This window comes from Carcharodon carcharias, chromosome 30 (genome assembly GCF_017639515.1).
Source record: "Carcharodon carcharias isolate sCarCar2 chromosome 30, sCarCar2.pri, whole genome shotgun sequence".
Taxonomy (NCBI): Eukaryota; Metazoa; Chordata; class Chondrichthyes; order Lamniformes; family Lamnidae; genus Carcharodon; species Carcharodon carcharias.
The window spans coordinates 19378541-19394216 of record NC_054496.1 but is presented as its reverse complement, the minus strand read 5'-3'; the positions used below and the strand labels follow the sequence as shown (position 1 = coordinate 19394216).

The following is a 15676-nucleotide window of genomic DNA, read 5'->3' as shown; positions in this document are numbered from 1 at the left end:
TCCAGCTGGCCGGCGACGATCTGGGACAGTCCTGTGCTGACAGTGAGGTCGGCAGTGCTCTACCAAGTGAGGATCCAGCAGTGAATATCCATCAGCAATCATGCTGAGTGATGTGTCCTATTTCACAGGCCACTGCCATGCACTAATTATCTCTCCTTGCTTTCGCAGGCACATCTGGGAAACAGCCGATGGAGTCCACTGCCCAGAGCCTCCAATCAAGCCCCGAATAAACTTCTGAAGAGGAATCTGAAGGTACCCTCCTTGAAGTCCCGTCACAGTGCTCACCCACACCCTCCATTAGCACAGAGACATACACCTCGGTGGGACTTAGCTTTGGAGTAGCCTCGGGATCACAATCTGGTGAGCACATCGCACTTTCTGATCCACAGCAGGCGGAAGCAGAGGCTTCCTAGGTGTCCAGCATTTGGAGGACTGTTGTAGGCCAGAAATTTGCTGAGTCCAAGTCAGATGACAAGCCTCTGCACTCGGTCATGTCTCAGTTGCTGAAGCTGAAAGGCAAGTTCAAGAAAATCAGGAAAGGATGTCCACTGCACTCCTCAGATTGCAAGGCACAATGGAGGAGTCCATCCACCTTCAGGCTGATGTGATAGCACCAGCATGCCAATGCAATGAGGTCAACACTGGTAGGATGATGGCCACCATGAAGACCTTGGTCCAGGACGTCGCTCCTGCACTGCTGTGCAGGCTGAACTCCACCGCTGACACCATAGTTGGCCTACAACAGTGTGCACGGGAGAGGGGTGCAGAGCAGCTCGATCTCACTCCCACTACCCCTTCTCCTCAAGGAGTCAGCCAGGGGCCCCTGAGCACCCATAAGGAAGATGATCAGCAGGTGGACACGCCGGGGCCAGCCACCCAGGTGACTCCAAGAGTGTCCAGCCCATCTAAATCCCCTCTTCCTGTGAACCCAGCACTCCAGCTCCACAGGTTGAGGAGGGTGGCACTGCCACATAGCAGGATCCAGAAAGCAAGCCGGGGCCTTCCAGGTCTTGGCATGCCAAGGTCATCACAGCCAGACAGTAGCTTTCAATAGGCCTCCTCCATCTCCACTGCGGATGTCCAGGGAGCAGCAGGGTTAAGAAGATGTAGCTGCACAGCCTGGGCATGGGTATTAATCACTTGAACACAATGTTCACTATTGTAAATAAACGCTCAAGAATATCTCCCCGCCTATGGTTTCTTGTTCTAATGAGCAGTGATCTTGTCACTCAGATATGAAACCTTTCTGCACAAGATAAAAGCTGGTGTCTCAGTCCAAGGGCTCTTCTCTGTGTTTTGTGTAAGCTTCAGGTCAAAGTGATGGGTCGGCTTCACATTCCCTGGGCACATTACTGATGCCTGCACCTCGATGCTGCTTGTCAGAATGTCATGGGCAGGCATCACAGAGTTCCATACTTCTCTCTATGTGCTCTCAGTGCCTTTAATTTGGGGCTGGCCCACAACTTATCAACATCTGTGACCAGTGATGATGTGCTCCTGAAGGGGTCAGATGCTGAAGGTGGACAAAGGATCAGGTGCTTTTAAAGTTTCATGGCTGCGTCTCCATGATACGACCCTGATCACAGAACACAAGCGAGCTGCCCTCGGCCAGACAGGAGTCAGACATTCTCAGAGGCTGTGTGAAGATCTATGGATTGTCCTCACTGCAGGTCATCATCCTCCTCCTCCTGCAATCGAATGACTTGTAGGGCGTCCACTGCGTCTCCATGACAGGAGCATTCTCACAGAGGTTATGAACAGAGCCATAAGCAAGGCTGGGGTCAAACATTCACAGATGCAATGTGAGGATCGATGGGGCCTCCTCACTGCATGTCGTCGTCATCCTCCACAAATTTAGCAGTTATGGGAGCCACCTGAGTGCGCCTGCCTCATCTGGCCAGTGCGAAGGGCTCATCCCTGTCATTGCCATCTTCGAGGACTTCCTCACCCTCATTCCCATTGACGCCCTCCTCGTCGGAGGATACCTCCAGCTCCTCCATCTCCACCTCAGCCAGCTCCTCTCCCAGTTACAGCGCCAGGTTGCAAAGGGTGCAGCAGGCAACGATAATGCGTGAAGCCCTTTGTGGACAACATTGTAGGGCTCCACCAGGCCAGTCCAGGGACCGGAACCTCATTTTCAGCATCCCAATGGTTTGCTCCACCAAGTTGCAAGCTGCAGCATGAACCTCGTTATTCCTTCATTCTGTTCAGTCTGAGGCCACTGCACAGGTGTCATCAGCCACGTCTTCTGCATGTCCTTGCCCCAAGGAGCCATCACTGCAACACCTGTGGACCCTGACGGATGTCAGGAATCTGTGACCGACTAAGAATGTAGGAGTTGTGGACACTCCCTGGAAACTGTGCAGGATGCATTTGAGCTGGACGCACACCAGCTGAACATTCAGCGAATGGAAGCCCTTGCGGTTGATATAGTTGACCGCTTGTTGCGATAGAGATCTAAGCATCACGCGTGTGCAGTCGATGCTACCCTGCACCTGTGGGAAACCTGACATCTGGGTGAATCCAATCACTCTTGCATCCTGGCTTTCCTGATCCAGGGCAAAATGCACAAAGTTGTGTGCCCTTGCAAAGGTGGCTTCCGTGACCTCATGGATGCATTTGTGGGTGGAGGCTTATGATATCCCACAGAGGTCGCCAGTGGAGCCTTGAAAGGAGCCACTGGTGTAAAAATTGAGCACCGCGGTCACTTTCACAGCCACTGGCAGTGGGTGCCCTCCATGTCCCCGTGGCACCAAATCTTGCAACAGCTGGCAGATATGACAAACCAGTTCCCTAGATATGAGCAGTCTTCAGCAACTGGTTCTCGATCATCATCAGGAATGAAAGGCGGTGTCTATAGACCCTAGGTCTAGCTAGGCACCAACCAGCAATGGCTCACTGTGGTTCTTCAGCAGCGTGTGCAGGAGTCCCAGCCTCCCCTTCTTCCTGAGGGTGCTGCTCCTCCCTCTGCACAGCCAGGTGCCTTCATCGCTCTCCTCTCCGTTGTCTTTGCTCTCTGTACGCCTTGAGGCATACAGCTAGTTCACCAGGCTCCAGGCTCCTGTTGTACTCCTCCTGCAGGATGAAAGAGAAAAATGCATGGGTTAGCTTAGGTGTTCTAATACCCTCTCTTGATTAAGCCTGAAGGCCCCTTAATGCATCCTGGAGAGTGCTGGCCACCACTTGAATGCCCAGAGTTTAGTATGCTGCATAGCTGCCCGAAACCCACTCCACCTGACTGATTGGTAGCAGCATTGCCCACTGGACTGCCCACTCTCAGCTCAGGCACAGGCATTCTCCTAACCCGCACTGCAAGGCTGTGCTGGTAGCTTGAACCAGGGAGGAGACTGGCCCAAACCAGGGTGATGACTTTGCAAGGGCTGTAAGCACCTCCACAGTGACTGTTCCATGGCCAGCTTTAGCAAGGAGATTGTACAACGTACCCAGTCATCCAACTGTTCTGCAGTCCATTAATACGCTCGTTAGTTTGCAGTCTGTGCCTGAGGGGTGAGAAGCTCTGGAGCACTTGCTGGCACTTTCATGCCTCTGTGTTGTTTGAGTGGGCAGATAAACTAGAGACCCGACTCCAAGCATAACTTCTGTTGAAGAGTCATACGGATTCAAAACGTTAACTGTATTACTCTCCGCAGATGCTGTCAGACCTGCTGAGTTTTTCCAGGTATTTTTATTTTTGTTTTTGTCCAAGCATAACAATGTGGCTGCGTCTGAACTGTCAGCTACTGAGGAATGGTTACTTTATACAAGGTTTCCCTAATGCGTGGCTGCTTCCCTCTATCCCCACCCTGCACGTGCTTGTGCACTACCTTCATCTGCAGGGCAGCTCTTTCCACCCCACCAAGTCGCCTCAACTGCAGGGCAGCACTTGCCCTCCCCCCCACTCCCACAAGTTGCCTCAATCGCGGGGCATCCCTTGACCTTCCACCTCAACATTGAAGTCCAACAGGCTGTGCTCATAAGTGCTGTGCAATGTTACTATGCACTCACCTCCGAGTTCCCCTCAAAGTGCAGCCCACCAAGTGTACGCCTTATATATGCTGTTGTGAATCACGTCAGCGTACAATCATGCCGATGCGGTCGAATGTTCCAGTGTGTGGGGGGGGGGGGGCGGTGCGGAGAGAACCGTTCCGGCAGGCTGACCTTAGAACGATTTGCCGATGTATTACAATGGGGTGCCTGACATCTGACGGTAGGTAACACAGCCTGCCATCAATTGGTTTCACGACATTATGAAATTGATTTTTGGCCTTCTCGCCATATTGTCTGCTCACACCGCCGAGCACGGCCGACGCCAGCCTGCACGGAAAATTCTGCAATCTGCCCAATGTAGTACTTTTGAAGTGCAGTTACTGTTCTAATGTAGGAAACACGGCAGCCAATTTGCACACGGCAAGATCCCATCAACAGCAATGATAATGACAAAATCAGTTAATTTTAATGATGCTGGTGGAGGTATAAATATTGTCCAGGATGTCAGGGAGAACTCCTCGTCAAATAGTGCCATGGGATCTTTTACACCCACCAGAAACGGCAGACTTTATATCAGTTTAATGCCTCATCAGAAAGAAACTCCGATAAGATACTCTCTGCCCTGCTGTGTCAGCCTGCGTATAAGCTCAAGTGAGGATTTGAAAGAAGTACTGAAACTCATGACAGGTCTGAAACAGAGTAGATAGGGAGAAACTGTTTCCATTGGACAACGGATCAAGAACCAGAGGACACCAATTTAAGGTGACTAACAAAAGAAGCACTGACATCATAAGGAAAAGCTTTTTTGTGCAATGGGTGGTTAGGTTCTGGAAAGTACTGCCTGACAGTATGGTGGAGGCAGACTCCACTGTGGCTTTTAAAAGAGAATTGGATCATAATTTGAAAAGAAAAAATTTGCAGGGCTACGGGAAAAAGGCATTAGTGTCACTAGGTGAATTGTTCTTGCAGAGAGCCAGCCCAGACATGGGCCGAATGGCCTCCTTCTATGTTGTAACTGTCAGGAGTGAGGCTTCAACTTTTCTAAAGTGAGAATATTATCCACTGAGAAATGGCTGACACTTTGCTGTGTAGTCCCTAACCCTAACAGCAGGCACCTTGATGTCAAGGCAATTTGCTTGCAATGACTAGATTGATGCAAAAAGAGCACTCACCTCCATCTAAAGCCTGTGCAAAGGTGTTGGGGTGCGCTTCCCAAGTATCAGACAGTTGAGAGCCTGGAGGTAGCAGGCAACATTACACACAGAATGACAAGAGGTCGTCCATCACAATTCTCAATGCCACCGCCCCCCCAACCCGCCACAACCCCCAATACTCCCACCACAATGATATAGAGCTTAACAAGTTTGAGGAGTTTGAGAGTTCATGATGGGGGAAAGAGGTAGGAGAATGGGACTAACTGGGTAGCTCTTTCAAAGTGCTGGCACAGACACAATAGACTGAAGGTCTTCTTTCTGCGCTGCACCATTCCATGCTGCTATGATTCTAATACTAACCGCCAATGACTTACCCATGATCAGATATGTTGAGGATAGTACTGCCATGATTTTCTAAGATGTGGTCTCGGCGGAAGTGATACTCCAGATAGCTTCTCTCACACACTGAGTAAACTTCAACACCTCTGGACAGATGTCTTATTTATAGGAACTGGGACCTCGTTGGTCAGCAGCTGTATTCTTATAGTCGCAGAACACAAGTAGAGAAATTGAGCAATGCTTTTAGGGAGTTCCCGTCTCAATTAGAAATGCTTAATCATTATGTTGGGTTTGTGCGTGCCAAAGTGAATACGTGTTGAAACAATCAGGCTTAAGTATCAGCTCAGCTGGAGGACGGATTCCAAAGGGAAGCTGTTTGCTGACTAGACCCAGATCACACCTGGCTAAGAGACAATATATTGGGACACATATATTGTTGCCTTATGTCAGTTTTCATGGCTTAGGACAGGGGTCAACTCTGGAGCTACATGCAATTTGTGAACATCTTAATTACAGCTCCCAATCTGGTTCAAGGAACAGGATTTTATAGTTGCTACCATTATTGCTTCTAATATAGCTGAGGTGATAATTTATTCGGAATGTGCCATTAGAAGCTTTTTTTTAATCATGAGAATCAATAGCCAAAAAAAAGGTCTTAATTCTACACATACTCATTTAAAGTTTGTTTTAAGGATGACTTTACTGACAAAATTATAGTTAAAGAAGTAATTCCATTTCTACCTCTCTTCAGCTCTGAAGAAAAGCCATACAGACTCAAAACGTTAACTCTGTTTCTCTCTCCACAGGTGCTGCCAGACCTGTTGAATTTTCCTAGCATTTTCTGTTTTTATTCCAGATTTCCAGCATCTGCAGTATTTTGCTTTTAATTCCATTTATTACAAGATCTGTTATAAAAACACAAGGACAAAAATCATTCTTTCAGTTTTAGGCGTAAATTTCTTACTACTTTTCTATTCAATGTCAAACCAGCTGTTTTTCCATTAAACTGACATGGTTTACCATTTTTTTAAATTTTCTTTTCGAACATGCTTGTACATAATTCATGCAAATTGATGCTTGAAACCAAAATGTGCATATACTGGAGATATGAAGGAAAAATCAAAAATATGCAAAAAATGTCAAAAAAATGCGATATTTCAGTTAAGTCTATTTTAATTTTGAGTTTTTCTATTGATATATAAATGCAATACATGTATTTTATTAATTATATATGGAAATTATGCATTCTTCACAGACAGCAGGCAATTTGCCAGACGTTTGGTTTAGAAGGACTGCATTCTCTTCTTGTGGCTCCCACTAGTTTTTATTTTAGGCAATTTTTTAAAAAAAGGTTCGCCAGGTAAAAAACGTTGGCAACTCCTGGATTAGGAAGGGTAAGAACTTAATGGTGGAATCAGTATTGCATTTCCCCAGTGAACAACATTCCCATAACACACATACAGGTCAGTAGAGGTAGACTTCATGTTGTTCGAGTATGTCCAAGCTGAAGTGATTTCATTGTCTTCTGTGGGTTCTCTCATCACTGAAGAGTTAGATGCGGAATCACCATAGATGTCCACAAAACTGGCAGATCATGTTGTTGTTGTTGGTGGTGCTTAGGGGAGTTTCTGCAGCTGCATCACCTCCGAGCATGTTGAGAGTTTGGCATATATGGTTCTCAAAACATATTGGATCAGGTTTCAATGCTCGCCTCCACATGGGTCGGTTGTCTGCAGTGTTTTCCCAAGAGAATTGGTCTGCAATGCAATTGGAAAGGCTCTTTTTAAGGATGTCCTTGTATTGTTTCTATTGACCACCTTGATATTGTTCACCCTGAGACAGTTCCCCATAGAAAATCTGTTACTCATCGCACAATTATTTTGCTCAGCCAGGACTCAATGCATTTTCATCTTTAACTGGTAAAGTGTGGTAGAACCATAATATGGTAGAGTTGTCATCCAGTGTCAGTATTGAATATGCCTGGGTAGGTTAAATGGGATAACTCCACGAAAACAGATGCAGGGATCATGATGGGTGATTAACCTGTACCTGCGACACAGGTAGGATGGCAGCTTTCCATGATGCCTGTATGCAGCCAGTTATCCCTATTTATTAGTGACACACATCGGCAGGGGACTCAAAACCATAAAAGCTACTTAAAGTCAGCCTGCACCTCTTAAAGGGGAGGTGCATAATGGCTGGAATAGGTGCTGGGAGCATTTTCAAAAGTGTGCCATGGAAGATTTATCAACGACTGACCATGGTAGCAAGCGGGCATCAAGGTTTTCAAGACACTGCACTGAAGGTCTTGGTGGCACAGGCAGAAGGGAGGAGAAGGATGTCCTGCATCCTCAGTGGGGCAGGAGGCCCTCCAGACACATGCTCAGAAGGCAGTTGTAAGAGATAGCTGCAGAGGCCAAAGTCAGGAGAATAACTGTAAGAACTTGAATGGATTGCAGAAAGAACTGGTGATCTCACATGAGTTGTCAAGATCAATGAATTTATCCTCAAATGGTATGTCCTACCAAGTACACCACTAGCCTCATCCACTGCTCAAATTCACTACACCATCCCCCCAAACCTAAAAAACATTATCAATCAGGACTCATCCTTATCATTGTGTCATGTGGACACAGTTTAAAATAAAGAGGTCTCCATTTTAAGATGGAGGTGAGGAGAATTTTTTCTCTCAAAGGGTCATTGGGCTGTGAGAGCAATGGAGGTTGGGTCATTGAATTTATTCGAGGCTGATTTAGATTGATTTTTGATAGACAAGGGAGTCAATGGTTATGGGGGGCAGATGGCAAAATGAAGCTGAGACCACAATTGGATCAGCCATGATCTTATCGAATGGCAGAGCAGGCTTGAAGGGGCAAATGGCCTACTCCTGTTCCTAGGTCCTATGTTCCTATCCCTGCCATTCATATGCTGGACTTCATCCTCACACACTTAGCACTGTTGCATGCCTATAGCCTCTCATCTTCTTTCTGTTTCACCTCTGTGTTTCTTTGCTTCCTCCTTCTCATGTTCCTGTTTCGCAGTTTCTTGCCTGATAGGTGGTGGCAAGGACTGCACCCTCCAAAGACAAGGTTGTGCAGTGTGTAGCATACAACCACAAATCTTGAGAAATGCTCAGTTGAGGACAGCAGGTCTCCTCCAGGGCAGTCCAGCCAGCATAAGTATTGGTTGAGGACGCCAATTGTCTGCTTTATAACATCACTTGTGACAGTATGGCACTTGTTATAGGCCTGCCGAAAACAAATGCGTGGGTTTCCAAATTGGAATCATAAGCCATGTAATGAGATAGTCGGGGGTGGGGGGTGGGGGTTGGATGGTCAGGAAGGGGTGTGGGCAGTAGTTGAGAGATGGGAGTGTAGTAGCGGGTGGGGGTATGGGGTGGTCGGGGGTTCAGGGGTATGGAGGGGGTCAGGTGGTCAGGGGGGTTAGTCTGAGGTAGTCAGGGTGTGGGTGGGGTCAGGTGGTCAGGGGGGTTCAGGAGTAGTTGGGGAGCTCAGGTGGTCAGCAGGGTTGAGGGGGGGGGCTAGTCAGGGGGTCCAGTGGTAGGGTTGGGGTGTGGTGGGGTCTGGTCTGAGGGCCAAGTAGGGGTGAGGGATCAAGGGGGTCAGTCATTTACTTACCCAGGAGCTAGAATCTTCTTTAATCCTTCTAACTTTTCCTGGGCAGGTACAGTATTCTGCTAAGTGAGTTGGAATCATATGAAGGCTCCGACTTTAAATTGGTTTCGGAAGTTTTCAGATGCAGGCTGGGATTTTCTGGTCCCACCGAAGTCAGCGGACCTTTGTCAAAATTTTCCATCCCGCCTGCAACAATTCCCACTGCAGGCAAGAGCAAAAAATCCTGGCCGGAGGGAAATTGCCCAACAGAAGTTGAAATTTCCCAAGCAATTCCCATGCAGTCCTTGCATAGGAGCTTCTGAGGTATTCCCCCACTGTGGCTTTGCTAACTTGTGGATTGCTTCCAGCAATCAGACAGAGACTTTACCTGCAGACACAAGGATGCCTAGTTAATGTTCTTCAGCTGTGACCTTCATAGCACACACTAGCACCAGAACCAAACACCAAAACTAGCACACAGAGACCAGGATTGGTACCCTGCTGGGTACCTCCAAGATATGACCTTCTGGGGAAAGGAAGGTGTGGGACTATATTTTAAAGCATTATACGCAACAGGAAAGGTTGGTTCAAGTGTGAAGTCTCTTGTTACATCACCCTCCCGATCCTCCTTAGCACTAGGTACCACACTGGTGTTATTAATCTTTTCCTCTCTACCAATACATTTATCAACGGGTGTAGCCCTGCTTCACTTCAAAACCATTGCCTGCTGCGCTTCAAAACCATTGGTTTCATTCCTTGCATTTTCAACACCAGGCTGCTTTTAGGTGAGGTCCTAAACTGAGATCTTGTCTTCCTCTTTAAGCCTTAAATTATCCTAGGGACACCACCATTGAAAGAAAAGGAGGAAGTATAAAGAGATTAACCGGTGATTCATTTAAATTACTGTTTGCGGGACTTGTTGATGAGAAATTTGGCTGCCACAAATGCTTAGATAACATTGACTTCACTTCCAAGATATTTCACTGAGAGCGTCCTGGGGGCATGAGAAATGTTACAGCACGCTTTCCTATTTCCCTTATACATGTCTTATTGAAACCGCACCTGGACCTACGAAAATGCAGCCAAAAAATCATCTCACTGGGCCTTCCAGTAATTGCCACACCTCTGACCCGTAATGCCTCTCTTTCTCTGTTGCATCATATACCACAATTGACTGATTCATGCTTTTGGATAGACATTACTGCGCGGATCCCCTCTCCCAAATGACCACACAGGGTAGTCCTGTGCTCTGTATATCTGAATCTCATTGGAAAAACAGACACTGGGGGCTGAAATTCAAGTTAGGTGGGGCAAAAAATGGAATTGGGGGTTAGACAGCTTTTATGCATTGAAGACAATGATAAAAAGATGGAGCAGGCTGTGCAATGGGCAGACAATCCACTAATGCGCATTTTGTGCCCCAACCAATATTGAATTATACTCTCAATATTTATATGCCAGATCACACAACCCATCTGGACTAGCTTCCATACTGTCATGACCACACATCATTGCCCCAAATTACTTATAGACATATTGAACTTTTAAGTAAGGCATGTTTATTTTAAAAAAAAGAACCTGCAAGCAAAAGCTGGCTGAGACTGTAAAGTAATTACTTGCAGGAAAATTCCTATGTGGTTTACACGTAACCTACTAGTCCAGAGAGAAGGGAATGTTGCACCTAAAATGGTGTCAAGGCCTCCTTCGGACAGAGACACTTCAAAGGAAGAGATGCGATGCAAAAAGACTGATTACCATCTCAGCAGAAACCATCTCCAGGCTGTGGGCATGAACTGAGTTGAAAGAAAACAGTTTCTGGGCGAAAGGCATGTTTGTTTTTCCCTTCCAGGAACACATAAGATAAGGGGTTAAAAGTCAACTGCAACCCTAGTCTGCGTGTGCTAGTTTTGGTGTTTGGTTCTAGTGCTAGTATGAAGGTCACAGCTGAAGAACATCAACTAGGCATCCTTGTGCATGCAGGTATAGTCTCTCTCTGATTACTAGAAGCAAGCCACAAGCCAGCAAAGCCACAGTCAAAAAGGAAACAAAAGAACTCCTTTCAGCTAACCTGCAGAACCAACAGTCTCCAAACCAACCACTCAACTGCCAAAGTCATCTCCAACTGAATCATCCAACTTAACAGCTGCAACATTTCACCATCTACTCCTCACGGACAAGACTAAGACTGATTCGTACATCCTTTTTAATTTTTATTTCTGGACTCACTTCTCATTTCTAATCTGTGTGTATGGAAGTTGTGTTTTTATTATTCTTTCTCGTGTTTTAGTAACAACAAATTCATTCTTTCTTTGATTCAAGAAAGCCTGGATAAATCAGCTCCTTTTAAAACATAAGTACATTTGGACTAGCAAGAGGTATCCTCAAGTTATGGGATCCTTTTTAAAATTACCCTTGTTGCGGCCAACCAAGGGGGTTGAATAATTCTTATACTTATAGTTCCCTCCATGGCTTTACACCTCCTCATCTATGCAAGCTCCTCCAAGTCCTACAACCCTTCATGCTCTCTGTTCTCCTGGTCCAGTCTGGAGTCCTATTTTAAGGTATACGAGTCATTTTTCAAGTTTACTGTTTTTCCTTCTGGGCTTTAATTCTGTGTTCTTGACCATCCCTGATTTTAATCATTCTGCCACTGGCAGCTATGCCTTCAGCTGTCTGGGCCCTAACCTGCAAATATCACTCTTACACTTCTCTACCTCTCTCACCTTAGAAACTCCGCCTTTGACTGAGCATTTGGTTAGCTCCTAATATCTCCTTAGCTGGTTCAGTGACAAATTTTGTTTCTTTTATTCATTCACAGGATGTGGACGTCACTGGATAGGTCAGCATTTACTGTCCATCCCTAATTACTCTAGGAAAAATGGTGATGAGCTATCTACTTGCATACAACTGAGTGGCTTGCTAGACTTTCACATTGCTGTGGATCTGGAGTCACATGCAGGCCAGACTGGGTAAAGATGGCAGATTTCCTTTCTTAAAGGGCATTAGTGAACCAGATGGATTTTTATGATAAGCCAGTAGTTTTATGATCACCACTACTGATACTAGCTTGTTTAATTCCAGCTTTATATTTAATTAATTGAATTTAAATTCCCAAGCTGCTGTGGTAGGATTTGAAATCTTATCTTCAGATTATTCATCCAGGCCATGGATTGCTACCCCATAACTGCTAAACTAGCATACCCCATAGTTGCTCCCATGAAGGACATTGGGAAGTTTCACTTTGTTAAAGGCACGGATGTAAGCTGTTGTTTATGGTACATCACTAGCTTGGGCTTTCCTCCAGACCAAGTACAGCCTAGTCCACTCATAATCACTTAATGTAGTGTCCCAAGGTGCTTCTAAGAGGGTTAACATACAGAATTTGACACCAAGACCCATAAGGACATACTAGATCAGGTGATCATAAGCTTGATCTAAAAGGTAGACATCGAAGATCATCTTAAAAGGAGGATAGAAAGGCAGAGAGGTTTAGGGAGGGAATTCCAGAAGTGGAGAGCTCCTCCCAGAATGAGGTAACCGTAATTCTCTTTGCCCAGTAATTACATTAAGTCTTAACTCCAGAGTCACGTTACAGCTTCTTTGTACCCCAGCAAACGTAAAGATCCTATAATAGGCTGGCAATGACTGGTAACTTTGCATTTTGCAATGGAATTACAGAAAGACTGAACAGTCATTGTTCCTGATTACATGGAATGATCACAATAGAAATAGGCATATTGTTCACAATGAAGGGAGAATATTTTGCATGGGATTTGAATAATTTATTTGCCTAGGATAGGAGACATCTTTGAATTTCCTGCTTTCAGCATCAGTCAACTTTTTTTTACTCAGATCCTGAAGAGCAAATAAACTTTTCTCCGTCAAATGTGACTCAAAATATAACAGCTCAATGTTTTACTTAGAATCCTGTAAGACTAGATGAATGAGGATTTTCCTCAGAAATGCCTCCCTTTTTCTGGTGGCTTTGGTGAAGTCAGTAGGGCCAACCATCTCAACATTGCTCCTGAATTAATATGCCCCCCAAAAAATTACCAGTGGCCTTTGAGACCTGCTGCATCACATTCAAACAGCATTTGGTGGCCATGGCTAACCTATAAAACGACTTCTTACAAATTCTGTCCCAAAGCAACCCAAAATTATTACTGCCACTATACAAAGGGTGGTATGAGAAATAATAAGGTGTCCCTGAGGTGGATAGTGCATTGTGGAGTCCATTCAGTATCACTATCGTCATCAAATAACCCATCATCAAAACCCTGGCGGTCACTATTGACCAGAATTGCAACTGGGCCAGCCATATAAATACTGTGGCTACAAGAGCAGGTCAGAGGTTGGGAATTCTGTGCGAGTAACTCCCCCTTTGACTCCCCAAAGCCTGTCCACCATCTACAAGGTGTAAGTCCGGAGTGTGATGGAATACTCTCCAATTGCCTAGATGAGTGCAGCTCCAACAAAACTCAAGCAGCTCACCACCATCCAGGACAAAGCAGCTTGCATGATCAGCATTCTATCCACCACCTTAAAAATTCATTCATTTCACCACCCATGCACAGAGACAGCAGTGTGTACCATCTACAAGATGCACTGCAGCAACTCACCAAGGCTCCTCCAACAGCACCTCAGAAGAAGTTCCACCACCAGCATCTCAAGAATAATTAGGGATATATACAATAAAAGGGATTTTGGCCATTCACAGTACACAACAGAAAACCAGACTGAATCTGAGTTTTCTTTCCATACTTAAAAATACAAAATAAACATGAAAAATCAGGAAATTGTGCATATTTTGATCATTTGTCCTGATCTCCATCTCTCCTGCCTATGGGGATGATTGTTGGGAGTGGCTCAGTGTTATGCTTATCTGTAGATCTGTGGTTGCACTGAGGTATAGAGAGGGACAGAGTGCACTGTGTAGTGAGTGTTGCTGAGTGCGCATGACGCTGGGTGAGGCAACCATGAAATCCCGATAGTTTTATGTAATACTGGGTAAGTGATAGCAACTATGTCATTGTTAGCCTGTCAGTTGAATAGTGTTCAATCCAGCAAAGGGTGTCAATGCAAACTATAAGTTAAATTGAATTTTCCCAATGGTTTAATCGACAAGGGCAGTCTAAAGGAGGTGGTGGTAATTTTAGTTGAACAGCTAACGTGGGTTTAAGTCTGAAGCTTTAATCTAGGCTCCTTCTGAGATACTAAATGCTGCGGATCCTAGAAGTCCTAAACAATAACATAAAATGTTGTAAATAGTTTTATGCTCCCCAGTCTGATTGGGAAATGCAATTAGTACAACTATAACGGGGAGAGGAGGAATCGGCCAGGGTTCATATCCCTGATTCCTGTCCAGTGATCTGTGTGGGTGTTCAGCAAGGGCACATCACACCCTCCTTATTGCATCCGGACAGTGATTGTTTAGTTATTTGTTAGGACGGATCTCTTGCGCAAATACTGGAATGTAGACACTGCCTATAAAATCAGGGGAGTTTGAACTTTCTGCCAAGAGAGGGGGCAGGTGGAGGAGGAAGAAAACGAGATTTTAAAACTGGATCAAAAATTTGCTGAGTTTCTGTAATTACTCTCTAGACTGTTCTTATTAGTTCTCTTGTTCCCATTTGTTACTGATGCCATTTATTTACCCCACTTTGAGCAACAGTTTGCCTCACAGAGGGGGACTTGCTCTGAGTACAGATGGGTGGTGGGAAACCTCTCCTTTGTCATCGCAATCGGAAAACTGCAGGCTTCTGGCCGGAAACATGCACGTGTTTCCACCCTTCCATATTAGGAGCTCAGTGGGCTAGTTAGCACTCAAAAGTCACATCTTGGCTGAATTTATAAGCCTTCAACCTTTTTTTTTCATTATTTATTTTCATTATTTATTGCTGGGATGTAAGCATCAACAGAAGGACCAGCATTTGTTTGCCATCTCTAATTAACCTTGAGAAAGTAGTGGTGAGACACCTTCTTGAACTGCTGCAGTCCATTTGGTGTAAATATACCCACAGTCTTTTTTTTATTCTTTAATGGACTGTGGGCATCACTGACAAGGCCAACATTTCTTGCCCATCCCTACTTGCCCTAGGGAAGGTGATGATGAGCCGCCTTCTTAAACTGCAGCAGTCCATGCACTGTAGTTACTTGCATAGTGCTGCTGGGAAGGGAGTTCCAGGATTTTGACCCAGCAACAGTGAAGGAATGCTTATATAGTTCCAAGTCAGGATGGCGTGTGGCTTGGAGGGGAACTTGCAGGTGGTGCTCCTATGTGTCTGCTGCCCTTGTCCTTCTAGATGTTGGGGATCGCAGGTTTGGAAGTGTTGTCGAAGAAGCCTTGATGAGTCGTTGCCATGCATCTTGTAGATGGTACACACTGTTGCCATTGTGCCTTGTTGGTGGAGGGAGTGAATTGGGGTGCCAATTAAGGGGTTGCTTTGTCTTGGATGGTGTCAAGCTTCATGAATATATTGGAGCTGCACTCATCCTGATAAGTGGAGAGAGTTCTATCACGCTCCTGACCTTGTAAATGATGGGCAGGCTTTGGAGAGTCAGGAGGTGAGTTACTTGTTGCAG

The 15676-nt window shown here is 45.6% G+C and overlaps 1 protein-coding gene across 2 annotated transcripts in view; it reads right to left on the bottom strand.

Moving 5' to 3' along the window:
• The window catches only part of LOC121271366 (adhesion G protein-coupled receptor E3-like), a 54142-nt gene extending 48490 nt beyond the window's left edge, over positions 1-5652 (bottom strand). For both annotated transcript variants that reach the window (XM_041177329.1, XM_041177331.1), the window contains exon 1: positions 5516-5652. In XM_041177329.1, the coding sequence (XP_041033263.1) occupies positions 5516-5549 (34 nt within the window). In that variant the 5' untranslated portion in view covers positions 5550-5652. The remainder of the gene's footprint in view (positions 1-5515) is intronic.
• Positions 5653-15676: the final 10024 nt, after the last annotated feature.